At 43.0% G+C, this 27,928-nt stretch overlaps 1 protein-coding gene across 2 annotated transcripts in view; it reads right to left on the bottom strand.

Moving 5' to 3' along the window:
• DACH2 (dachshund family transcription factor 2) overlaps positions 1 to 27,928 on the bottom strand; it is a 301,745-nt gene that overhangs the window by 47,206 nt on the left and 226,611 nt on the right. For both annotated transcript variants that reach the window (XM_033138097.1, XM_033138098.1), the window contains exons 5-7: positions 25,889 to 26,061; positions 10,184 to 10,319; positions 7,433 to 7,513 (exon numbers count right to left, since the gene is read on the bottom strand). In XM_033138097.1, coding sequence (XP_032993988.1) covers positions 7,433 to 7,513; positions 10,184 to 10,319; positions 25,889 to 26,061 — 390 coding nt within the window. The remainder of the gene's footprint in view (positions 1 to 7,432; positions 7,514 to 10,183; positions 10,320 to 25,888; positions 26,062 to 27,928) is intronic.

Raw genomic sequence — 27,928 nt, 5'->3', positions numbered from 1 at the left:
GACCAAAGATCCATATAGACCAGTAACAGGTCTGTCGTCTGTTTTTGTATTTAGTGAGATGCCCCATATGAAGCTAAAAACAGGACACATAGGAATAAGTCATGCAACACCCCAAATCTGGCAGTCAATGTCATACCATTCTTAACGTGATTTTTACTTACTGAATTTGTATTCTGCCTTTCCTCCAAGGAGCTGGAAGCAGCATATGCTGCTCTCCTCCCCATTTCGGCACCACAAACATTCTGTGAAACGGACTGAGTAGCAAGAGATTCCAGAGTCTCCCAGTGAGCTTCATGGCCAAGTGAGGATTTGAACCTGAGCCTCCCTGGTCGTAGCCTGAAATGCAAAACACTACACTGGACTGGCCCTAATGTATTGCCACTCTTCTTAGGTTGTGATGCTGAGAGCTTAACACAGTGCACAATGCTCCAATGTATCAGGCAAACCCAAATATTCTGTGTGAAGTTAAAAACAAAAAACAAAAAAAACAAGCCTCTCAACCTCTGAGGTGGGATCATTCCCAGTGATGGCATTTAATAGTCTGCTAGTTAGAAGCTTTGTATTGATTAATGAAGACTTAGCAAAAGACAAAGAGCCTGCAATGGTCCAAGATAATTCAACATTGCTTATGACATCAAAGATGTTGCTTAGGTTTGCGTGTGAATTACGGGATGTGTGGATCAGCCGCGTGCAAATTAGCCACCCTCCATTGTAACTGTGAATCAACATCAATACCCGCTTTCTTTCTTTCTTGATGTGTTCACTAGAAACTTGAAAGACAACCTTGAATCTCTTTATTTATATCCTTCCATGGCCCCACCAGTCAGCCTTTCATGGCTGTCCTTGTGACACTATTCTAAGAGCTGATAGCAAAAGATGCCATTAAAAATAGTCTTAGCTACAGTGCACATTTAGCGCTGGTTAGAGGAAATAATTGCAGCCAGGGAAATGCTAGCCAGTCAATTAACCCCTAAATCACATCTTGAGCAGCACAGTAAATAAAGGGTACAGGTTCAAGTCTCAATTAGGGTGACCGTTTCCCACCCACCCCGCTCCTTTAATAATGCAGTCTTGTGGTCAATTAAATTCCTTAACACTGGATTAATTGCAAGAGGAACAATGGGCTCTTCTCATTTAAAGGTTAGTTATAGAGTGCCTTAGCCTATTAGGTTTATTGTCAACTAGTTCTGAAGCATCAGTCAATTGTGACGGGAGTGTGGGGGAGATACTTGCCAATGCCACTGGACTATTACCGGCAGCCTATTCCTGATCCTACCAGTATGCTTCCGTGAACTCAATGGCCCTTACATCTGTGGAAGCATGTATAGGATTCTGCTGCTAGGGTCACTTCACAATAGGTACTTCACATTTGTGTGTTTTGCTCCTGGTGCTGCACTGGTGCGAGTAGGAGGGAAGGGAAGGGAGCTGGTCCCTCTGAATGTTTTGATTTATATCCCACCTTTGAGGATACAGATGGGGAGCCTTCAGTCAATGTTGAGTCTTGAAGGCCTGTTTAAAAGCGTAGAGGGGCACGGGATGTGCTTGATCTCACGTGGTACCGAATTCCACAATTTTTGGGGGGGGGGGCACCACGGAGAAGACACTATTCCACATGCCTGCCAGCACACAATGCACCTAACATTTTGTCTGTTCCAGCAGACCACAGGGTCAGCCCATAAGAACACAAGGAGCTGCCTCACACCTAGTCAGACCATTGGTTCATCTTGCTCAGTACTGCTCACACCGACTATCAGCAGCTCTCCAGTGTTTCAGGCAGGAGGTTCTGCCAGTCCTACCTGGAGACAACCAGGAATTTACTTTGGGCTTTTCTGCACTCTACCACTGAACTGCAGCCCTTTCCCAAAGCCATTGCTTTATTGTACAAATCACTCCCTCACCAAATGAGTGCTCCACCATAAACTCAGATCTCTTAATTTTTTTAAAAAAAGATCTCAGCTTATAGCTTTAAAAGCTATAGATGCTAAGCCCATCAGCATTTTTATCAGTTTGCGTGGCATATTGGTGGAAACAGCAACTCGGGATATTAGTTTGCCTTTCCATCTGCTTGCCCTCTAGATTTGTGTCATTTATGAACCACTTCTTTGCTACTCTTTCTTGGGGAGAATAAAGTCTGGGATCACCTCATGGGAAGCGAAAGACATATGCTGATATTCTAGACTGCGACTGTTCGAGTGAGGGGGGGGGACTGATTCTTCTTGGACAGCATTCTGTTGAGTAGGTGCTGGAATCATATAAAACAAACACACCAAAAAAGCTGAGAGAGAAGGAGTTGGGGGGGGGGGAAGTCAGCTAAGTTCCTGAGCCAAATCACTGATCTTTTCTTATCTTCCAACTCATTAATTTTCACCCCTTGCTCAAAAATGAAAACAGTCCATCTGAAAGACTGTCTGTTATTACTGCAACCCCTCCCCTCCCCAAAACTACTTCCAAAGTTTCTGAAAGCAACAATAACAGATGCTGGAACAGTTGAAAGTATCAGAAACTGCAATGCCATGCAGAATAAAACTTCAAAACAAAAAGCGGGGGGGGGGGGGGAGAGATTTGTACATTATCCCAAAAACTGGGAATGATTTAAGGGTTTATAGACACAGGTAGACAGTATTTCACCCCTTATATAATAAAAGTTACCAAATCCAACCTAGTCTCTACAAACAAATGGGGAAAGGATATGGCCCTTTCACAAAATTTGTAGGCAACTGATTTTTCAAAAAACAGTGTTACAAATCAGCTCAGATATCTATTGCTAAAACTTGGGTCGATTGAGGAATCTGGTGTTCGTAAAAACTACTATGAACAGACTTCAGTTGTACCTTCCATGTCTGGTTTGGAAGTTAGCTATTTACCAGGTTTCACAAATCCTGAAACGGTTGGTGTGATTTTTGGCTCAAAGTATGTTTGAAAGTGCATATTTTGAGGCAAAAATACATTTTAGAGTGGATATTTAAATGTGTGTTTAAATGCTAAATTTTCATGCAGATTAAAAGAAAAATTTAAAATTCACAGATTAAAGCAGAAATGGAATTGACTTATGATGAACACATGCAAAAATGACATGAACTAACTTACCCATCCTCAGCTAAACAAAAGTGTCATATGTTCAAAAATGCAGGAAAGGGTTGGTGTGTTATTTCCCTTGCCTGTTTTGAACATATTCAAATTTTCCAGTTTATAGAGACTACATAATACTGAAGGGGAGAATTAAACTTAGGGCTGCCGACATGATTTTTAGGGGCCCAGAACATTACATGTGAATTGGGCTCTCCTTCTCACACTCAAAAGTGTACAAAAACTTGCATACACTTTGTGCCATAAGAACATTCATACCCTCTTTTGTAGGAGGGATGGGGTACACAAAATAAAAAGATATCTGACAGAAAGAATGCCAACAGGTGAAGCTTTCCCCATAGATGTAAAGGTAAAAAAGGTAAAGGATCCCTGGATGGTTAAGTCCAGTCAAAGGTGACTATGGGGTGTGGTGCTCATCTTGCTTTCAGGCCAAGGGAGCCGGTGTTTGTCCACAGACAGCTTTCCGGGTCATGTGGCCAGCATGACTTAAACCACTTCTGGCACAATGGGACACTGTGACAGAAGCCAGAGTGCACAGAAATGTGGTTTACCTTCCCGCTGCAGCGGTACCTATTTATCTGCTTGCGTTGGTATGCTTTCAAACTGCTAGGTTGGCAGGAGCTGCGACAGAGCAACAGGAGCTATTTCCATAATAGAAAATGCCTAACCTGGTGGATTTCTGCCTGCCATACAGCTCAAGAGCCCTGCTCTTGCTCCTGTGCCAATCCTGAATGATGGAAAGAACTTAAGTTTCATGAGTTGTAAACTGGTTGTGTTGCTGTAGAGCTTTCATCAGCAGATCTTACGTTAGCAGTACTAGATACAGTACATTTTGGACGGGGGTTGTGATCAAAGGAGATTGATGATTTACAGCAACTAAGCCCAGGCCTGGAGAAATCAACATTAAATTCTTAAAAAGCAAGCTGCACATTCTAAAAACATTTGTTGTGATCATTTATTTATTCCTTAATATCTACAGCAATGTTATCAGAACAAGTCAAACAGCTACCACTTTCTTTTTCTTGTTTTGAACAAAAAGTATTTCAGCCTTTGATGAATCCCCCTATTTTCCCTCTATGGGCGTTAAAGCCATTAATCACCTGCCTTGCCCATTGCTGCTATAAGTTTAACCCCTGCCTCCACCAACTGCATTTACCTAAAAGAGACTGAATAGCAACACTGTACTACACTGCAAGGGGTTCATCATACACTACTCGCCCCCCCCCCATAAGTATAGCAACACTGGGCTACTTTGCATGGACGACATAACCTACACTTCGCCGAGAACAATTCTCCTGCTCCTTGCAATATATGCTAACGATGGATTTTATTTCCATTAGCAGGGCAATTACTTGATACCCACATACTGAAGAAGAAGAAGAAGAAGAAGAAGAAGAAGAAGAAGAAGAAGAAGAAGAAGAAGAAGAAGAAGATAGCATGAAGCTTAATCTGAGCTAGAAAGAGCATGAATTCCTGTTTTTGCTGCTAATTTTCAGAGGACACACTACTGCCCTGTCGCCACAGCACTGCAGTTCTTGATTTCTCAGTTGTTATTATTATTATTATTATTATTATTATTATTTGGGTAGCAATCACTTCTTCATGGAAAATGATGGGGCAGCTTCAAAATGACACAGAAAGTCCCTTAAAAATTAACAGAGCAGCCTTTTGATATTGTCTGAATCTAGAGGAAAAACCAGTTTGACATGCGCCCCCACCCCACCTAAACATGGCTTCAAAATGACCCAGGAAATCTCTTCTATATTGTCTGGAGAAGGGATTTCCTTGGGCATTAGGAAGCCATGTTCGTGTCTTCTCTGGTTTGTGTGACTCTACACTTCTCTATAGTGTTCATCAAACACACCTCTGACTTCACTCACTGGTGAAACACACTGAAAGGGTAAGCTCATAACTAACAAATTAATTGCTTCAAATGGTGCCTGCGCATTTTGCTTCATAACTTTCATTCCACATGAGCTAGGAACACATTTATTTATTTATTTATTAAATGAAAGCTCACTGTTTGTCTCCCCTGCTGGATCTGGACCTGTAACCCCTCTTCCCCGCCCCTAGGTGGTCCTGATTATTGTGGCATCCTACAGGGACATACTCTGAATTCTGCTCCCTACCAATTGAGGAACAAGATCACCTTGTCGGCATTTTAGTGCTTCTTAATATGGAGTGTTAACAACTGTAGCTGAATTTTGCACGAGTTGCCCTGCTAATTGTTATGGAATACCAAACTTTTGGAGTTACATTTAAGACGCGGGCAAACATCTCTCCCTCGTTCCCCTGCTCCCCCACCCTGCCCCCATTACCGGTACACGCTTTTAGTAATTTGCTCAATGACTGAAAAACTCCAAGCTACAGCAAAGCTGGCATTTTATGGCCTGCAGAGCTATAAATCATTTTAAAAATCATGATGATATTACTCAAACCAGATGTGAAAACATATGTTTGCCATGCTTGTGTAAATTGCTGACTTGTCATACTTAATAAATGTTGATAATTTTGAGTTAACTACATACCACCTTAATAATAACTTTGAAAACCTTCACAGGAATAAATACTACTATTATTATTATTTTTCTCGGTAAAGACAAACAGTCAGGGTATGAAAAATGAGGCTCACATTTCATACAAATATACAAATATTACAGAAGGAAATACTGTATACAAAACACAAGTAACAGAAGTATATAGGTAAGCTACAAGGCACTGCCCAGATAAGACTGCAGAATTTACACTCCTGAACTGGCATTCCCTATTTAATATTCATCCGCTTGGTATAATTTTGGTGCAGTGTGAATCAATATTTGTATAATTTTGCCATATAACTTGCAATAATCTGTAGCCACGGCTCACTCCAAAACTGGGTGTTCTAGGAAAAAAACTGTATTCAGAAATGCAACTGTCAGCCAACTTGTTGAGTCACAGTAAGCACTCAAAATCTTTAGTCATATTCATATTTAATCTGTTTTTGCATACCATATTATACATGAATTTATTTATGTAAACATGTTCACTCTGCTTTTCCATTCATATGGTCCTTCAAAGCAACAAAAACCCCCAGAAAGCTCAGACATTGAAAAAAAACACACACACACACACACACACACACACACACACACACACACACTTTTCAATGAATGCAGCAACCAGTAAAACTGGGAAAAAGAAGCAGCAGCAAAACCAGGACTTAACTCTGAAAAGATGACCACCTGTTAGGCAGAAGACTCAGGTGACAAATGCTGGGGCACATTCCCAAGAGCCATGTTACAAGGGAACAGCCATAGCTCAGAGGTAGAACATCTGCTTGACATGCAGAAGGTGGCATGTTCAACCCGTGACACCTCCAGGTGAAGCTGGGAATTATTATTATTTTGCTCCCTGTCTGACACCTCGGAGAGCTGCTGCCAGTCACTGTAGACAATACTGAACTAGGTGGACCAAGGGCCTGGTGGTTATGTCCCTTTGTGCTTCTGAGCCTATGCTGCACCCTTATCAATGCAGTAGCCTCAGGTAGAGTGGAGGACACTATCCTGTTACCACTATCAAAGTAAGATTCAGCTGCCAGACTAGGCAGCTTCTGTACGTGACATTTTGTGTGTGTGTGTGTGTGTGTGTGTGTGTGTGTGTGTGTTATTGTCCTTCACCATGGACAGCAAAAGTATACTGAAAAACAGTGTCTTGATCTGGTGTCTGAAGGCAAGACAAGAAGGAACCAGATGGGTATTTCAATACGGGATTTGATATATGTAGCCTTATGGAGCTCAAGACCCTAATATCTCAAGGCTCCCACTGCACTAAACTTGGTCTTGGTCCTCCAGAACTATTCAGGAATAGATATCCCTATCCAAGTGCATCAACATCTATCTTTGTGTTGAAATTATGTATTATGTTTGTCAACCTGCGTAAATGCTCTCTTCCCAATAAATAAAACCTGGCTCTTTTGAACTCCACGCCTATACTTGTGGGTTGCTTTTCTGTCTGTCCCTTTCTCTGGTGTGTTAATTTCCATGAAACTTGAGGCCTCAGAGGTCTGGATCAGCTGTTTTACCTCTATATGAAAGAAGCTCATCAATATCCCTAACAACTGATTCAACCATGTAAGCAGAACTTGTAGCCTATGAACCAGACAGGGTTTGTTTGTTTGTTTGTTCTCCATGGTTAGAAGACAGAGTACATGGGGAGGGGCCTTTGCAACAAACGGCATCTAATTGCAATCTGAAACCTAATGAAAACTACAAACTGAGCTACTGTGATCGTTTTTCAACGGACAGGAAGAGTGCAGTGAATCCAGTCTGTGATCCTTTGTGAAGAACAAAACATGAGAGGACATTACCTTTTTCCTTCAGGAGTTTCTTTGGGTTGGGCCCAGGGTCTTGATCCACAGGTTCACCCTCTCTATTATTTGGCAGCATGCCTAAAAGAAAAGGCATTACAGAGTGAAGAAGGAGAAGGAGTAAGGGACATAGACCTGCATATTTGCCAAAATTATAAACAATATCCTCAATGTACAACAGTGAAGAGCAATTACTATATTCTTGGGGGCACTCAATCTTCTTGAGATTGCTATTCAGGAACTGGAAATGTATTGTTCCGCACACCTGCCACCAAGGATCAGGTTTTATAATGAACACTGCTTTAGCAGGTGGGTAAGAGATTTGTGAAGCCCAAGAGCTTCAACATAGCTGGCCAATTCATAGAAAGTCAGATGGGAAAGGGCCTTCAGAGCGCTTCCTTTTAGTTATTCGGTGTCCTTTTTCCACTGGTGGCCCTTGACTGGGCTACATTACATCCCAGCCAGAGAAACCAGAATAGTTAACTTTATGGCCACTGCAAAGAATCCACAGGTGTCCTTTAAGGCTTAACCCCACCATGATCGCAGTGTGGGATTGTGTGAACTGAAGGAAGCCTTAGCAGGATGGATACTTACTCTTCCTACTACAGATGCTTTCACATAAATATTTAGTTGTCTCCTTTATCATCATTCTACTAATCTGCCTGAGGTGTATTCAAATGGCAATCCATTTATGCTCTCTGAAATACCAAGTAATACTATTTCCTAAATTCATCTCTAAGTGAATTTGCAAAATACTTTCCCCCACCTATGTCAGTGATAGGTAACTTGTGGCCTTATAGATGTTGCTGGACTTCAGATCCCATCAGCCCTAGCCAATGGCCAAGGATGATGGGAGTTGTAGTCTGACACCCAGAGGACCAAAGGTTCTCCATCCCTGCTTTGTGATAAATTCTGGCAACTGGAGTCTAGTAATGGATGCCTGCAAAATTGCCATGGAACGTGAAAATGCACACCAGTTAGATCATTCAAATATAAATCACCACCATTTCTGGGAATTATCTTTCACTTTTTTTAAAAAAATGCTCAGTTCCCATATTTTGTACCATGTTGGACAAAATTCACAAGTTCAAAAAAAAAATTCATATGCACCATTTGCTCATGCACCTTGTATGATCAATTCTGAAGTGGTTGTGTCAGAAGGCACCTAGTGTTGGAGCCCACATTACTCCCTCCATATAAAAGCCTAATACATTAAAGGTAGACTGGGGCTGTGTTTTCTGCCCCCTCTCCAACAGCTGTACTCCAACATCCCTGTGCCCTGCTACAATGACATCTCCATGTTCAGTGAATATCTGCAGCTAGCTATATTCCCAATGGCCCTTTCTCCACATCACTGGGGCTCCCAATTGCATACAGGAGAACAGGGGGCTCTGCTTTCTGTGAGAAGGGAAGAGCCAGATAAGCACACTTGCCATGGGAAAGACCATGAGGCTTAGCTCCATGCCACCCCCCAGGGTTTTTTTCAGCAGGAGCTCACCGGAACTGAGTTCCGGCACCTTTCCAGTGGGCACCATTGCCATTATAAGAGAATGAGGGAGGTGTTCATGGTGTGTTTTGGCACCTATTTTTCTAGAAAAAATAGCAATGCGCACCCTCCATCCATTAGCCACACACATGAGAAATGGGAGTCTAGGGGTATGGACAAAATGAATGGATTTTTATTTTTATTTTGGAGGGAGGGAATTACCAATTCTTGCAGACAGGGGAATATAAGCCTGCAAGCACAATACAAAGAAAATCACGAAGAAAGTGAAAAACTGCAAATGAGTTGAGACATGAGTGATTTCCTCTGAAATGTTCAGATTAACTAATTAAGAAGAGTGATTCATTGAAATCATTTCGGAAGAAAAATGCTTTTAATAGACCAGAGGATTTAAGGAATTGGTAATTATCTGTAATTCCTCTCACTTAATAGACAGATATAGACAGCTAGATGGTTAACAACCCAAACTGATGGATGACAGTTCAAAGACAATAATCTGTGCCACTGAGATTATTTTTTTTAATGTAGCACCTGTAAAATCACATGGATGAGGCAACTATATGATATTTGGCTTTCTTATCTTCTCCACTGATTAAAAATTACATTTGTCATACTTAACAGAACTATTAAAATTCTATTCTAAAATATTATTATTATCAATAACATACTTTACATGACTCTGGTGAATGTTTGTTGTCAGAGAGAAAACATTTTTAAAATAAATATGGCGATTTTCAGGTTGCAATCAGATTGCAGACTGAGACCATAAGAACGTAGGTAGCCTCAGTATTCTTTACTCGGACTTGCAGGAGCTCTCCTAAACTAATATAATCTGTTTCCTAATTTTTTCAGGGCTGAAACCAACCAGAGCATATTCTGTGAGGAAATACTAATTATAACTGTTACCTAATTAGATTGGATTCAAGCTTGTTTCATATCCCTCTGTCCACTTAAAATTGGTGCACCTTCTTTAGTGTGCAATCTTCCTTGGGAATAAATCCAACTGAACTCAACATTGGGATGAACTTCTCTGAGAACAATCTTAGGCTTGTGCTCTTAAGTGGCTAATCTAATTGATTAAATGTCACTGCCAACCGCAGTCATTATTGCTTGTTTGCATCCTTTGGATATATGCTCACTTCCCACAATTAGCTTTCTTTCCACCTGTCTCTTGTGAGAGATCTTTGACAAAGGACACTTCCAAACATCAGTGGCATCATAACAGTCAACATGAATAGGGTACCAACCAATTCTATCTGATGTGTTGTCAAGCTGCGATGGAGAACTTGAAATGCTGCTGCTCTGGTGTGAAGAGGCATGACTCCCGGGACGCTGACTCTCTTCCATGGATGGGGCTGGTGAAGGGCTGTCATGAATTCTCTCCTTTAGAAAGAAGAAGCACATTAAAATAAAGTATTTGGAGTACATCACTGCTTCCCCAATTCAGACTGATAGCTAGGCCATCCCCCAAACCTATCAGAACACACACAAATATCTGCCAAGACAGTACTATCCTAGGTGCCTCAGGAGAAGAGGCAGACAAGGGTAGTCAAGAGGGAGAGCAGGAATGTATGCTGGCACGGCTCTGTTGCAGTGCCTTTAAATACAAGAGGGACTCGAGACTGCTGGGAATAGCAGGTAAGGAGAGTGCTGTAGGTGGCTGTTCATAAGGCAGCCAGGCATCAACCTGCCCCAGAGTGCTCTGGTGAGAGAAAGTCAAAGGTGGAAAAGAGCCCAGAGAGGTGGGGGGGGGAGTGCTTTAACTCCACTCCTTAATACCTGGGGCACAAGCTAAGGCAGTGGCTATGTGAGATGACCATGTCATAGTAAGCAATTAAAGCAATCAAATAGTATTTGGTGTTACTTTAGAATACACTTTCAAGATCAGTTACCCAAAGGACAGTATATTTTACCCTCAATGCATTTTTATGCTGTATACCAGGGGTGCGGTAGCCTATGACTCTCCAGATCTTGCTGAACTACAACTCCCATCAGCCCCAAACAGCATGATCAATGGCCAGGAATAGTGGGAGTTGTAGTTCAGGAGCATCTGGGGAGCCAAAGGCTAGCCACTCCTGCTGCACAACTTTGCTGAATTGCTTTGTGTTCTGTTCTACGGATTGGGTCCACCTACATCTGCTAGGCTCTGCCTCAAGGTTTGCCAAAGTCTGAGAGGCTCTGTCCTTAGATCCATCAAAGACCTCTTTCTCGCCACCTGTTGCAGCTCTGATCTCTCTCCGTGCCGATGCCAGACCCTGCCCAGTGATTTTTTATTTTAGGCTTCGGCTTCCCTAGTCAGTAAAGTATCCTACTATACGGAATACAGTTCTCTGTTTCAAGTGCTGATTGATCCAGGTCCAATTTAAAGATAAAAAAGAAGGGAGATCAGGAGTCCTGAAGCTGCCCATTAGTAGTTAGCAGCTGGACAGCAGACTAAGCAGGCACACTGGTCAGCTGGTCAGAGTTTCAACCCACTATTTAAATTACAGTAATTATTTCCAATTTTGCATCTATACCTACAAATTAACACATGCAAATTTTATGTAAATCTATCCTCTTTGTGTCCTCTGTTTGTGATACATGCATGTTGTCTTGGGACGAGAGGGCCACTACTCAGTGGTAGAGCATCTGTTCTGCATGCACAATGCCCCGGGTTCAATCCCTGGCTTCTTCAGGTAGGGCTGGGGAAAAGCCCCCTCTTAGATCTTCGAAGCTGCTGTTGGTCAGTGTACACAGCACTGAGCTAGATGGTCTAATGGTGTGACTCAGTATAAAGAAGCTTCCTCTGTTTTGGCAATGTGTTAAGTTACCACGCTACTAAATCAGGCCTCATATTTCAAGCTCTGCTTGCAGCAGGCGGCTGTGCAGGGGGCTCTAGAACAGAGTTTCCTAACTGTAATACTATACGTAGCATTTGTCTGTTCCAAACACACTGCGCTGAAAATGTTGCCTGAAATTCGTTTTTTTAATAGGATAGTTATGGGACATTCAATGCCAAGTGAACCTCAAAATCATGTAACAGATGCCTATCTATTATACAGTGGTTAATCCTCAACGGACATGCTTTTTAACTCATTATCTCTTATTTAATGAACATACAATAACTAATAAAACTTAAAAGAGAAGCATTTAATTGCTGTACTATTTGTCTACTAATTAAAAATATTTGTTAACCTTAAACAGATCGTAATCTATTCAAGGCCTTTTGTGCCTCTGTATCTTGAGGGCATTTTTGATTTAAATCAGTTTGAAACAAACATTGGGTGTTTTTTCCTTCTCTCTTCCCAGGGGGCCTGTAGGATATTATTGCAAAGAATATAACTATATTGGTAAGAAAAGGAGGAGAACAATAGGCACTACTATTTTGAGTAGTGAAAATGGCCTCTGGATTAAATTACCTAAACTGAGAAAGGACCTGAGAGAGAAACAAAGAAGTGTTGGTTCTGTTTTTGAATTCTTCCCATCTATTGCATGCATTTGAATAGTTTTTTTTTTCTTGGTCTCCAATCCCTTACTCTCCCCAAAGAACCCCTTTGATTCAAAACTTTAAAGCAGAACCCGTGGACCTCCAGATGTTGTTGGACTCCAACTCCCATCAACCTCAGCCAGCATGGCCAATGGTCAGAAAAGATGAGAGTTGTAGTCTCTGGCCTAATGGAACAATGACAGAACAGCTTAACTTGCAAATAATGAACCCTTTTGGAAAGAGAAAGCAAATTTGCATCATTGCTAACTACCGGTAAACATGTGGACACATGCTTGATGCGAGAAGGATTTCCATTTCCCAGGTAGGCAGTAGTGGAGCTCCCTAGAGGTCTGGACTCTTGACAAACTACATTTAGATGGCACTTGGTGATAAATGAAGACCCAGCAATGAGAACCGAGATGTGGATTGAGACGTTCTCTATAATGGAAGGCGGTTGTGATTCTCTTTTTACCCCTTAATATATGCGAGCAGTTTCTTCTTTGCACGTAAACAGATCCATTTTTCAGCCCCGTAATCAGTATGCATCTATTAAGCTACTTAACAGCAATGAGCTGTGGTTCATTAGGTAGCTACTGTTGTGTCTCCGTCTAGTTAAAATTTCACAGCAAGTTAATCTATTTTATTACAAATGAGAACACAAGCGATAATGTCCCCGCCATTTTCCAAACACAGGGTTAACAGTATTTGTAACAAATCAATGAGGACATTTCAATAGAAAAATTGCAAAGCTCAAAGCCTGAAATCTTTTTTTTACACCTTGATGACTTCATTCTGTCGTTTCTGAATTTTACAGCCCCGTGTCACTCTTCATGTATTTCAGTTTTGTTCTCCTGAAAATAGCTGTTGTTCCGCTAGCCTAACATTAAAGGCTTCCTTCTGAATAGCGAATTACTACTCACTCAGAGAGAAGAAAATATCAGACAAGTGCAAGGGGAACCTGTGGTGCTTGGACTCCAGTTCTTGTCAGGTCCAGCCAAGCATGGCCAATGGTCAGGAGTGGTGGGAATTGCAGGGGTACCAGAGAGCCACAGATTTCCCATTCCTGTATTAGAAGATTGCTACAACAAAACGTTTCTGTGCACTGCTCTGGTTAGTTAGCCAGAAGCGGCTTAGTCATGGTGGCCACATGACCTGGTAGCTGTACACCGGCTCCTTCGGCCAGTAAAGCGAGATGAGCGCTGCAACCCCAGAGTCGTCCGTGACTGGACGGTCAGGGGTAACTTTACCTTTACCACAAAACTAAAGCCTGCTGTCGATAGGATTGCACTCTACTTGAAGGACCAGGGTAGCTTTGGTTGGAGTACCAACTGCACCCTTTCCTAGATAAAGTAGACCTGCATGGTTACCCTTGAAGATTGTTTGGAAACTTCAACTAGTGCAAAATGCAGTGGCAAGAGTACTATCTGGGATTTTTTTGGGGGACCACATTACTTTATCTTTGTCTAATCTGTGCTGGCTTCCAGTTCAATTCAAAGTGCTGGTTATCATTATTATCATTATTAAAATTTGTATACTGCTCTATACCCACAGATCTCAGGGCGGTTAACAACATAAGATTACTATCATCTCTCTCTCTCCCTCTCCCCCCCTCTCTCTGTGTGTGTCTATCTATTTATCTATCATCTGTCTGTCTGTCCGTCCGTTCACCCATCCATCCATACTAAAAATCAAAACAAAGACAACCAATAACCACCTCCCCTTCGACAACACATTTAAAAAGGCATTAGATGTGAATCAGCCAAATGCCTAGTTAAAGAAGAACATTTTAGCCTGGCACCTAAAGGTGTATAACGAAGGCACCAGTCAAACCACAGATAATGCCCTCTCCTCAGCTGTCACCTGCAGAACTTCTTAGGGTGGAATGAGTATTAAGAGGGCTGCTTTTCCAATCTTAACACCTGAGAGGGTCTGTAGGGAAGGTGGTGGTAATTGAATCTTGCTTCAGCACTGGCAAAGGGACAGCGTCCTTCACTGCACAGAAGGGCATCAGGATGGCGTAAGAATGAAAGACAACTCAACTGTGCACTAACATTTTGCCACCACTCCACGCCACCAACATCTGCCACCTGATGCTCCAGTAGCCAGGTGGCACAGCCTTGCCTTCTATGCTACCATTCTAAAAGCATTTCTCTTTACCAAGGCTTTCCAAGATTAGTCTGAGAGTCATGTATATTGCTAGTTATTCTGGATATGTGAAATTATTGCATTTCTTATTGTTTTTATATTATTTTATTATGCAATGTTTTTCTTACTTTTGGTACATTGCTTTGCATTTTTTAAAAGTTGAACAGTTTATATACATTGTTCAAAGTAAAATAATTAATAAACAGCTCCGTCGAGAAATTACCAGTTCTCTCTGTTCCTCTCTCATTCCATACAAACTGAAACTGCTGCCAGTTTAAAATAGACAAACACATATGGGCTTAATAATAATAACAACAACATTATCATTTACCTATAAGTGTCCTATTTCCCATTGTATCCCCTTCTAACACATGTACAGAAAAGCAACCTGCAGGACATTTTTCTCATACTCCACCCCACTCCCCTGCAATTGAACTGCTGAACTTCAACAGACCATCCAGTCATTAAAAAGCATTTAAGATTACCTTTAGTCCTACTTTAGTGCTGTTACTGTGCTGCCAAAGCTTTCTGTAGCTGTTATTGGGCAAGTGGTGGTTGTGTGTGTGAGCGCGCGTGCGTGCAAGTAAGTGTGTGTGTGTGTGTGTGTGTGTGATTTAACTGTAGGAGTTTGCATGAGAATATTGATGTTTTATATGCATTTTTATGTATTTGTTTTAAATGTAAGTCACCCATGAATTAGTTAAGGGGCTGTCTGGAATGCACTGGCTAACTGTTCCCACTAGATGCCAACACCCTAAAGGGATTCATACACGTGGAAGTACTGACATTAGCACTCCCATTTCCATGGATGGAACCCTATGCATATACACCCATGTCTGCTTCAAATGGATAAGATCATGCATCAACCATGGGGGAGTGGTGGTTATCAGTAGTGTGTTAGTCCATGCATTCTGCATAGCCCCTTTATAAGTTCAGTACCAATGGGTACCACATGACAGAAGATGGCTTTTGCTAGGGCCCAAACTACCCATTCACAGTGACTATCAAGTCAGCCAAACTCACAACAACATATACATAACACACAGATACACACACATGCAGAGCATATCTATTCTTGACATAATCAACTTGACCTTAGTACTTCCAGTAGTGATATTTCATAGTATTGATCTTCACTTGTGTGCCAAGTGTTTAGAGGAGCTGTGATGCTAAGGCTTGCTTGTTTATTTTTATTTCTAGTGCAGCTATAATTACTCATCCAAATGTTAATCTATTAATGAGTTCCTAAAGGACTTAATGGCATTTCTCTGCTGACAAGTGGGTTTTGCAGCTCTGTCTGAATACTGGAAATTTTATTCATACATTTGTCTCGATATTTCTTTTTAATTTATGCTATTCTTCTTGTGATCTTCTGGGCAGGGCAATGTGGGAGTTAACTCACTAATGAAACTGGAGGCAGCATAACAACATCACCCTGCTTCAGGATCTTTCTGAAAACATAAATGAAGAAACTTCAAGATTGTGATTTTATAGGGAAAGTGAGGCTTCCAGATGAACACTGAATACCTTTGGTAATGTAAATTATCTCTTCAATGTGATGTTTTCACTGTGGTGTTTTTAATGTTATTATACCTGTTTGAGGCTGCACTTCTCAGAAGGCTACTTCCGCACATGCCTTTTGGCAACTGGACAAAGGGGACCCTGCCCGGTAAAGGACACCAGGAGATTCCTTTATGTAAGGCCAGCTGGCCTGGGCCCGTTGCTAATTCACCAAGATAGCTCCCGGCTCACCAGTTCGCACACGTCATGCGCAAGGCCATTGCAAACACTGGACACCAGCCTAACGAGTTTGCTGCCCACTCTTTCAGAATAGGCGCCCCGACTACTGCCGTACATCTGGGGTTGTCAGCCGAAAGGATAAAAGACTTAGGGCGGTGGAAGTCTAACGCCTACAAGGGGTATGTTTGGGATACCCGGTAACCAACTAGTGATCCTCCTGACCCAGTTGTTATCCTTCCTTTTACTTTCAGATAACCATCCACTGCGCATGTGGATATGTGGCCACAGCATAGTCCACTGGGCCCATGAGCGGGCGATCAATTCCGGTCTTGGTTGCGGTCTTGGCCTACCAGAAAGAGTCAGAGTGTCCTGGATTGCTAGAAGGGGAATGCAATGGGATGAACTCCTGCCAATGGTGAAAACCAGGGCCACCTCACAAGGTCCCCCTGATGCTTTGCTCATACAGATTGGCGAAAATGACCTGGCCTACTGCAAATCCGTTGATTTAAAGTGAACGATGTTCAGGGACTTTGACGAACAGCTTGCGGCTTTTCCAAACCTTATGCTATTATGGTCATCACTGCTTCAGAGGTGCTGGTGGCACGATGGGCATTGCCCTCTTGCCTTAAACAAAGCTAGGAGGCTCTTGGACAGTTCTGTTGCGCGCAGGATGATAACACTGAAGGGTCAGGTTATCCGGCAACCCGACATAAAATGCTGCGAGGTGTCCCTTTACCACGATGGTGGTGTGCATCTATCAAATGCAGGAAATGATATTTGGTTGGCAGACATAATTATGTGTTGGTTGTGGGTTTGAGGGTATTGGCGGTGAGTTCTTTAGGCTTGAGTGGCAGTTAGGCATTGGAAAACATCAACAGAGGTGAGAAGGGGAGGTAGCACCATCACCTGCCCCTCATTTGAAGGGTATTCCATTAAAGGATTCCAAAGGCGTGGCCCTGTCCGAAGCCTAGGGAGGTTAGGGCCTAAGGCACACCCCTAACAGTGATCACAGGGGGAGTTCCAGGAGATACGCATCACTGGGCTCCTTCCTGGTGGTTAACCCTTCCTGGACTTCCAACACACGGGTTGGGGTCGGATATAGTCGGTTAGGGTCCAATGCCTAAGCCAATACCACTCAACATCCATAACCAATAAAGTTGTGGCCTTTCTGCCCATTAAACCTATATTACGTCTCACGTGTCATTATTTCCCACGGGGAGGGAGGGACATTGCCACGCAAGGAGCTGAAGGCTGAATCAAGGGTAGCTCAAAGGGACACATCCCCTTTGGGTCAATCTTTTGACAGCCAAATACAGTGGTACCTCTGGTTCATTCCAGAGGTCCATTCTTAACCTGAAGTACCACTTTAGCTAATGGGGCCTCCCGCCACTGGGGCGCGATTTCTGTTCTCATCCTGAGGTAAAGTTCTTAACCCAAGGTACTACTTATGGGTTATTGGAGTCTGTAACCCAAAGTGTTTATAACCCGAGGTACCATTGTATCCTTTTGAAATAGTCTTTTCAAAGAACCTCCCCATGCATTCATAGAACATGTGAGAGGGAAAGATGTACTGTGCTGAACAGCCTTGCCTAAATATTGGCACATCTCTCTGTCTATGCCCCCTGGCACCCACATGTTCAGCTAAATTTGTGAAAGCAACATGAGAACAGTGGGCACTTTTATACATTTAAATGGATGCAGAGGTATCATGGGGTATGACCAAATGAGCATTTCTGTGTTGGGAGTGACTAGCCATCACATTCCCACTCCCCACAAATATTCAGAAATGGTGGAGCTCTGAACTGTTTTGCCCATGTAATCCTTGTAACCACACGAGAGAATCATCCAAATGTTCCATAGAATCCCACCACCAGGAAGTGACAACCATGCCACAGGTAAAGTATAAATCAGGCTTACATTGGAAAGATGTGTTTCAATTCAGAGCCTCATGTGAGCTACAACCTGCATATTTAGCTTCAGGAATGTAGACTTTCCCATTCTTTTCAACACAGGGGGCAATCCCAATGAATGAAGCTCTTACAGTGGAGTTGGGGGACCTCCATGTACACAGCAAAGCTTCTCATCCACAGCATATCCCTGGAGTAATGATCTGAACTTCACACTTTTCTAACCTACCACTTGGTTTACTAAAGGCTTACCAGACTACTGTGTACCATGACTGTCAGGGATCTTTCCGACTACTAACTACCTCTTGCTTTTAAACTGGAAACAGAAAGCTAACCTTGGACTTTCTGAATGTGGATCACCTGCTCTACCTCTGAGCATGCAAAGAATGTGCTCTAACACAATGTCGTTGTCCCTCCAGAGGAAGCACTTTGGTATCAATAAAATGAGTAGTCCTGTTTAGGAATTATGCCTTGGGTGGGGGGAGGGGAAGGACTACCAACCTGAAGGCATTAACTCCAAAAGCTCATCTCATCCACCATGTCCCAATGTCCACCAGTTCCACCCTCTCTGTTCCCAACCTTCTCAACACTGAGCTTACATAGAATGCTCAACATGGTTGGGAACTCTGATAATCAAGAGTGTCTAACTGCATGAATACTTCAACTCATGTCCAAGTGAACGCAATTAGAAGCCCCTTTCAGACTTTCCCCACCCAACACAAGAAGATTAGGAAGTAAGTGGATAGGATGTTTGGGGCAGAGCCAGCATGGATGGTCCTGTACCCCTGCCCCCTACAAGAAGCATTTCCTGTTCAGGCCCGAACTGGACTTTTGTTTCACTATAATTTGAAAGACTACCTCCACCTTCAGCATGCATTAGCTTTTAATACCAGATGTTCACTTACTAATTTCACTGCATTGTGACCATTTCTCATCAACTCATTAATTGCCAGCTGCTCAGCCAAAGGAAAAACAACAACCCAAACAAACCCATAGATAATCAGAGGATATTGGTAAATAGCCAACCAAGAACACACCACTTTGGCAATTCTCTGTGAGTCGAAGAATAGTAACAGACATTTCCTTTGTGCTATTATAACATTTCCTGGACTTCTTATCAGTATTGCTACTCCAGATTGGGGGGGGGAATAAATTAATGAGCCAAAGATAAAGGTTAAAATAAAGGTAAGAGGACATTTAGTGCAGGGATGGGGAACTTCTGGCCCTCCAGATGTTGTTGGACTACAACTCTCATCAGCTGTGGTAAGCATTTAAAATGGTTGGGAATACTGAGAGTCACAGTCCAGCAATAGCTGGAGAGCCACAGTTCCCCACTCCTCATTTGGAGGAATAGTCAAACTACATTATACGTCAGTCAACAACGTATGTGATAAAATCCCATCAAACAGACAGATGGGTTCAGCAGGTGTGGCATAGATTAGAAAAGTGGAAACTTGAGTTGAATGCCATCTTCCTTCTGCACACCCTGCTGCAATTTCCTTTTGGCATCTGGTTGGTCACTGTGGAACATATGAAGCTGGAACTTTGCTCAGGTCCAGCAGGGCACTTAGTATGTTCCAAGTTTGCTTCTGTGGCATCTGCAACCCCTTGGGGAGAAAATAATCTAGATTTTCCAGCTGTCTCTGCAGAACTAGGTGCACAAAGAAGAGCAACTATCGAAATCCAGTATATACACTATTCCCATCACACAGCTGAGAGACCTTTTTTGCTCATTTGCAAATTATAGGAACTGGGTGGGTTCCTGTCCATCAGCATTTTGAATAGTTTGTAGGCTAGCAGCAGCTTTATGTTCTAATAGGCTTATTCTTGGAAAGCAATTTTATTTTATTTTGTAAGGAAGTACTGAATTCAAGGTCCTGGAACAAATGATGAACAGTTTCTTTGCTAAGACTATGCCAAGGAGGACTGGTTGATGTGAGGCAGTGTTAGTGGTTGTTCCTCTGCCCATTCCATTTTTCTTGTCAAGAGGGAGAAAGCTAGAAAGTATCCTAGCCTCAGCAAACTCTCCTCTGTGTACAAAATGCTGGTGGCTGGAGAGACCTAATACTGAACTCAGCCAGCCTATGCCAACAGCACTATAAGCCAAAAATTGGGCTACTGAGAAACCAGTGGTGAGATATCTGCCTGTTTGGGGGAACTCCAAGATTTGTAGAAATCATTAAAAAATTTAAAAAGGACTCCAAAATAATAGCAAGAAACAAAGAACCGGTACACATGTGATCATATAGTGAAGGAACAGCAGGGGAGGCGAATGCATACTGAGGCTGTTAGCTGAGACTCAACTGGAGCTCAAGACATGTTGCAACACCCGTACCCTGTCATGGCCACCCCATCCCCAAGCTCTGCACAGAGATTCAAGAGGCCAGAAAACCACTCCCACACACACACACCCGTATAGCATTGCTTTGGAAGTCCAATTTGCCTCTGGCTGTGAGAAAAAAGAAGGAGAAAGAAGAAGTCAACTGTACCTGTTGAGATTTGAGGATTGCCTTCCTCAAATCTACATGGGTAAACTTGGGAGGGGTGAAGCAAGCCCTTCTAGGCATGTTAAATGCACTGCCCACCCCTCTTTTTGCCTAGCCATTATTTTCCATCACATGGTTCACTTTCTTCAAACTAATTAGGCTTTTCACTCTCTCGAGCTCCCAGCAATCTCCTTCCTACTATGAAAACATTCCTTATTTGATGCTGTGTCTGACTGATTAAATGATGTTTCCAGGCTTAATGACGTTAATGCTATTTCCAGCCCACATTAGGGCTATATTTGTTATTAACAACAAATGCTGGTGGCTGAGCCAACATTAAAAGGACCTGAAGCACAGCAAAAGGCTAATAAGTGATTGGTCTGACAATATTCCCAGGTTAGCTTTTACAGAAAAGCATGTGGATTTGCAACTCAAAATAGCTCTCCCAACATTAAAGACAAACACAGCGCATTGGTTATTATTTACCAGAAGCTACCACTGAGCTTTGGAAGAACTTTTATCTGGCACTTAAGGGTCTCAAACCTGCATCCCCCTGAGGAAGAAGCATTGATTCCTCCTGCTATAACATCACAAGGATTGCACGGCAAACTGAATTGCAGTTGCTTCAGAACTGGGAGATCTGCAGTGTTCTTACCATTAGGCATGTGTATCAGTAAAACTACTACTACTACTACTACTACTACTACTAATATACTGATGCATTTGAAGTCCTATATTATCAAAGTGCCTCCTCCCCCAGTGTTTCATTTTTTTAAATGAACATAGAATCAAATAATGTTCAAGACTCCAAGGTATCTTGGAGGTCAACCTCCCACTCAGTGCAGGATCTATAATGCAGAATTCAACAATGGGAACAGTCTGCCCCATACAATTAAAGCACATCCAACACGCATTTACAGAACCTGGCTCCCCCCCCCCCAACCCAGAGAACTTTAGCTTCCCATTCACAGAGCTACAATGCAATTAACAAACTACAGTTCCAAGCATTTTGGGAGGGGAAGACATGCGCTTTAAATGTGTGTTGGATGTACGATGGTGCGGAACCTGCCTGTTCGTATCCCTGACAGATGGGTGGCCAGCCTCTGCTTAAATACCCGTAGTGAGGAAGAGCCACCACTCCCCAGGGCAGCCCGTTTCCACTGTCAAACAGATTTCACTGCCATGACATTTCTCCTAATGTTTAGTTGAAGTGTGTTTTCTTCCAATTTCAACCCATTAATAATAATTCTAGCCCTGCCTCATGCAGTGACAGAGGAAACGTCTGTTAGAGCCAAAGGGTTGGCAGAGCTATAAATATGACTCTTATCTTTGCACAATAATAGGCTACATTCCAAACCATGCAAAAGATAGGGGTTTACCTACCCCCCCCTCTTTCTTCAATCTAGATAAGCAGGAGACATTACCACAGTTTAATGACACATTCTGGCTAGGCAAAAGCACTCAACAAGACTGAGGAACAGGATGGATGAAAAAAAATGGCCTAGGGAGACAGGGTGTGCCCCGGGGAGTGTCCTGTGGGCTGCATAAAGAGAATGTAGGGCCACAATCAGCCCCCAGGACCAGGGCCGTCTTAAAGGGATTGGCCGCCCTGGTGCGACGATCCCTCGGCGCCCCCGGCAGGCTGCCTCTCCGCCCACCTCCCTCCCACGCTGGCCGCCCCTCGGGAGGGGGGGTGGGCGAGCGGGGGATGAGGGGCATGGCGCTGCAAGCCGGTCGCCCTCCGGAGCCCCAGCTGGAGCGCTGGGAAGGGCACGCAAAGCCCCGCGCCACTCCAGCGCCACGCCCCTCATCCCCCGAGGGGTGGCCAGTGCGGGAGGGAGGTGGGCAAGCGGGGGATGAGGGGCTTTGCACACCCTTCCCAGCGCTCTAGCTGGGGCTCTGGAGGGCGGCCGGCTTGCAGTTCGCCCGCCGGCGCACGAGCGCCCGCCTGCCTGCCCGTGGGGGCGGGGGCAGGTTGGGGAGGGGGCGCCCGGTATGCCGGTGGGCTCGTGGGGGCGCCCCCCAGCCCCTATGATGAGACGGCCCTGCCCAGGACTTAGATTCTACATCCCTGTTGTACAGATGACAGTGTTATGTGTGGCTATCTGACTTCTGGGACTATCCAACTGGAATTCTTCTGAAATGCTTCTCATGCAAATTTGTCTTTATTTATTTTTTGAATTCGAATGACCTGGTCTTCTTTCTAAAGTGATATAGTAGGAATATACAATTTTTAAAAAGTAACGAATTTTGTACAGAGTGCTGTGAAGGAATAGCTTGCTGTACTTTTCATTTCCTTCTATTCATTTCATTTCACTTTAGTCGTTGTTTAGTCGTTTACTTGTGTCCGATTCTTTGTGACCCCATGGACCAGAGCACGCCAGGCACTCCTGTCTTCCACTGCCTCGCGCATCATTTCACTTCCTTCTGTTTATTTCCCTCCTTCTGGCTACTACATTTTAAGAAGGATGTTGACAAAGTGGTTCATGACCCCTGGAGGGCAAACAGGACAGCGAAAGCTTTGGAAACTAAAAGTCCAAGGAGGAATGGTTGAAAGAGCTGGATATGCTTAGTTTGGAGAAAGGAGGATTTTTTTTGGGGGGGGCTGATAAAAAAACCAAAGCCCTGCTATCTGAAGGACTTGCCTAACACTGGCATGTGGCCCCCAGAAGGCTGACCATGAGAAAAAGAGGACCTTTGTAAGGATAAACACTACTTCCTGGATCTCCCCCACTTCTCAGTCTTTACAGCTGTTCCAAAAAGTTTGCCATTTATTAATTATTATTATTCTTTTTAAAACTACGCTTTAGTCACTTTTCTGTAAAATGCAGAAATGACACACAATATAAAATATACATAGCAAGAAGCCAACATGTCAAGAAAGGACAGAAAAGAACATGAAATCACTAGCAGTCAGAGCTTGGCAGCAGGATAGAAAATTCAACTCAAGCTTCAGCTAAGAACAGTGTCTTTCAAGAAGACTTTGGCCAGAAAAAGGGGGGGGGGCATAACCTGTTGAAGAAACAAGTACAGTGAGAAAAACTAGTATGCTGTTTGGAATAGTGAGTTTCACAGGGTGGCATGCACACTAGTGGACACTTTTGAGTGCTAACCATCTTCACTTTTATGGCTGAGTGGGGATTTGGACTGGGGCTTGTGTCAAAGTTCAGACCTGGAACCTAGGGTTTCCTTAGAGGAGGAGCAGAGGCAGCATAACCTCTCCCTCAGCAGATCTCGAGGCTGCCAGCAATCCTGACAATGGAGTCACTGCATCCAGATATTAATGAAAATGAATTCAAACCAATGACAATGGAGTCCTTAGATCTAGGCATCAATGACAATGGAGTCACTGGATAAGACATACGTGGCAATGGATTCAGACCAATGACAGTACTTCAACCTAGACATCACCAGAGGGCTCCACACCAGTTGCCTAAATTCCTGGCTGGCTCATTCCATCTGGAGTCATAAGGACAAGGAAGAAGGTGAGCCAGGAGCTTCAGGGCCATCTGTGAAGTGCCCAGGCAGCTTCATGCAAGGCTACTTAGCAGCAGAGATAATTACATATATGCACCTGTATGGATCAGGTTCTGGTTGAGAGTTAGGAAGGGGGGTGGAATCTCTGGCTCCTATGTAACAGCTCCAGTCATAACAACACCATACATTTAAAACACTATTATACCACATTTAGCAGTCATGGTTTCCCTCAAAGAATCCTAGGAGCAGTGAGGGTACTGAGAGTTGTAAGGCAACCCCATTCCCCACACAGAGCTACAGTTCCCAATGTTCCCTGGATAGAGGCATTGATTAAACCACAATGGGAAATGTATGGTGTAGAAGATGAAGCCTCCATTAGAGCTTTAAGTATCTGTGCAAAGCCTTCTTGAACTGGGGAAATGAGAAATCTTCCCATTCCTAGTCCTACACTCAACAGCCAGCTTACACTCATTCAGTTCATTCTGCACTTTTTAAAGACATATCCTGCAGAACAGAGAGTGCTAACGCTTTGTTTAAAATTCTGATCCCACGGATGACTTACAGCAAGCCAAGATTCAAAGAGGGGAAGTTTCCTCAGCGGGACTGTAAAGGCAGGGATTTACAGTAGAGTTTTTGACAAAGAGTCTTTACTACAGAAGTGCTAGTAGGACCTGCTAATCACATTAGGCTAGATTAAAGATGGCAAGGAAGGCTTTCTAAATGGGCCTTCTGTAGCTCTTCCTAATGTATAGTGTTCTTGTCAAGATGAAATCAAATTTCATAGTTATGACATTTCTTTCCAGAGTACTAAATGTTAACTTTGCTGAGCAGGCACATTTTGCAGCAGGGTAGTGGCGAAGGCAGGGAGAGGCAGCTTTGTTTTAGATAAATTAAGGCAAGGAGGGAGACACACATGATAACCTCATTCAAAGATGTCCATGAAGCAGACTCTTATGACACTACAGAGAAGCAACTAACTTATACAACAGCTTGCAATAGGGTTTGCACAATTCAATCTATTGATTGCATTAATCCCATTTAAACATTATAATTAGAGTGGCATATGGGCTAATATTGGTGAGCATTAGCAAGGCCCACATTGATGCAGGTTCTGGGCTGTCATTTAACAACAACACTCTTGATTCTGGAGTCTGCCATTTTTGTTTTCAACAATGCCATGGATGATGACTCTATTCCAGGCATTATATGGGACAGGGGAGAGGAGAAGGCTGCTCTCAGGAACTGTTGGCTCCACCATGATTAGCACACACACACACACACACACACACACACACACACAAAACCCATGAAGGCTGAAGGAAGAAAGGTCTCAGAAATCACCACTGTGCTCTAAGTACTTGAGATGACTCCATTCATTGCTTCTATTCATTTTCCAATTGCTCCAATTTTTGCTGTTTGGGGTTCATATATGTGTAATAATTCTTAGGATCCTGGAACTTCACTTCCTACTTACCTGGGCTATATGATTTGCAGAGCACATTACCTATGCATGACAACTCACTCCCCTAAACCTTGCTGACCTGAGAGACATTCCCCTTGAACTAGAAACAGATCATCTCAGGGGGAAACCCAGTTTTTCTGTATTTTATTTTCTCTGTGAGGAAAAGAGCTTGTAAATATGAGGTCCTCCCTTCTTGCTGCCAGGGTATATTCCAACAAGAGCTGCACCATGTGATGGTGTTGATTGTGTAACTAAGCTTTGAGCCTTACCTTTATAACTGAAGCTCCTGCTCTTGAGAGAGGACTGTGCATCTGAGCTGCAGCGGCCATGTTAGCTATAGTGTTGAGATGGTTCATCTGGTTCATAGCCATTGCCACCGAAGCAGGAGGTAGGCCAACTGGGAGAAGTGGGTGGGGCATCATCATAAAAGGCAGATCTATTCCTAGAGGGGAGAAACAGGCTGTGGATCAGTTAAATATTGTTATTTTTTTCATTCCTTAATAATCTGACATTTTACTCAAGACTGCAACTGTTCCATGGAATTAATAATCTATCAGATCTTTCCCCCACCAAATTGCAGGTGGGGTGATAAGAAAATTTGTGGTATCTGTGGATGTTACAAGAAAACAGATGGGGATGGGAACCACAGGATGCTTTTAAAATGTCATAAGTTTTTTTTCTGTCTGCACTGGAGGAGATGGAGGAAGAGGATGAAGAGGAGGAGAAGAAAGTGAGGGAACACAGAAAGACCAGAAAGATATAGAGATCTGTGGCTTTTTCTATGAAGTGCTGAAAAGGAGGTGTGGAATGATGCCCATTCTTTTTCCATCTGTTAATCATATAGACGTTGGTCCATTTGGACTGCCCTTGACAAGCCCCCATCTGCCTGCCTTCTTACTTGCAACCAGTTAGGGGATGGCTCTCTGTCATCTCTGGCCCCACCAACTGTTGGCCCCCCTGCTTACCACTGCACTAGTCCCAATGGGCATCAGCCACCACTTGACACATATCATTAATAAAATATTGTGTTGTTTTTTTAAAAAAATGATTTAAGATAGCCTAAAATGATTAAGACCAATCATTACTTCCCAGCCAGGTCAAAAAGTGTGTAACATCTTGACCTGGAATCCAAAAGCAGATGGAGAGGGAGCCAAATAGATACTCTGCAACATAGACCATATCCTCCAAATAGCTTCCTGAAGAACTGTATTTTCTTGTTTCAGTTGTCATGCAATGGCCAGGACTGAACAGCTATAGGATATCTTGAATTTCATTACGGTGTGTTATCTTGGTTTATTTTTTAAGTATTGCTACTTTCCTCAAGCCCTTGGGGAAAGGTGAGGAATAGACGTTGAAATAAACAAATCCACACGGCAACCAGATGGCATTTTCAAGGGGCGAAGCTTTCTTAACAAAGATGGAGATAATATTTTAAGCAGAGTGAACTTGGGCATAAAACACTGACATAAATGGTAATTATAAAAGACCAGAAACACAGACAACTCAGGTGTATAACCCAGGTTATAAATATGCAGCTGCAAGAATACAGATTTGGATGTCAGTGGAGAAACTTCTTCAGTCAAAAAGATTCATTGTATAACTGACCAGCAAAGCGCCGGTTGCTCTTCCTGTTAAGTTGTACTGATGGGATGGCTTGTTTTCAAATTTATAATTGTTATGAACTTATTATGAACTTTTAAAATGTTTTTGTGGCTGAGGGCATTTTTAGCTACCTTTATGGTCCTACACAGATGGAAAATAGGGCAAACACATTTTAATAACTATAAAGGGAAGGTGTGATCTCCAGGCTCATTCACATTCATCCGAATCAGCTTTCACCAACCTGGTGCCCTCCAGATGTTTAGGGCCACAACTCCCATCAGCCCCAGACTTCTTGATGAAAGTGACACAAAATCATTATTCAGGTATCAGCTGAAATGAATCTTGAGATCATTCCCACTGCCTCCTACGCTTTGGGCTTGCACCCACACCCACACCCTTCTCCTCCTGTTCATGCGATACAAGGGGAAAGAAAATGTGCATTTTAACCTTAGAACTTCTAGGATATCAAACTGCAGTTTGATCTGAGTTTCTGTTACTTAACTGTGGTTGGAATCAACCACAATTCACTGTGTTCAAGAGCAATGGGGAATGGCACCTTACTTCTAAGGCTTAGCTTTTTCTCCCCTCCTCTCATGTGTGAAAAAGAAATATGTGTGGGGAATCTGACAGCCTGAGGCTTGTTTATAATTAATCATACTAATAATTTTATTATTTGTACCCCACCCACCTGACTGGGTTGGCCCAGC

Source organism: Lacerta agilis, chromosome Z, assembly GCF_009819535.1.
Source record: "Lacerta agilis isolate rLacAgi1 chromosome Z, rLacAgi1.pri, whole genome shotgun sequence".
NCBI lineage: Eukaryota > Metazoa > Chordata > Lepidosauria > Squamata > Lacertidae > Lacerta > Lacerta agilis.
Note: the sequence above shows the minus strand (reverse complement) of the source record. Positions and strands in the feature narration are given on the sequence as shown.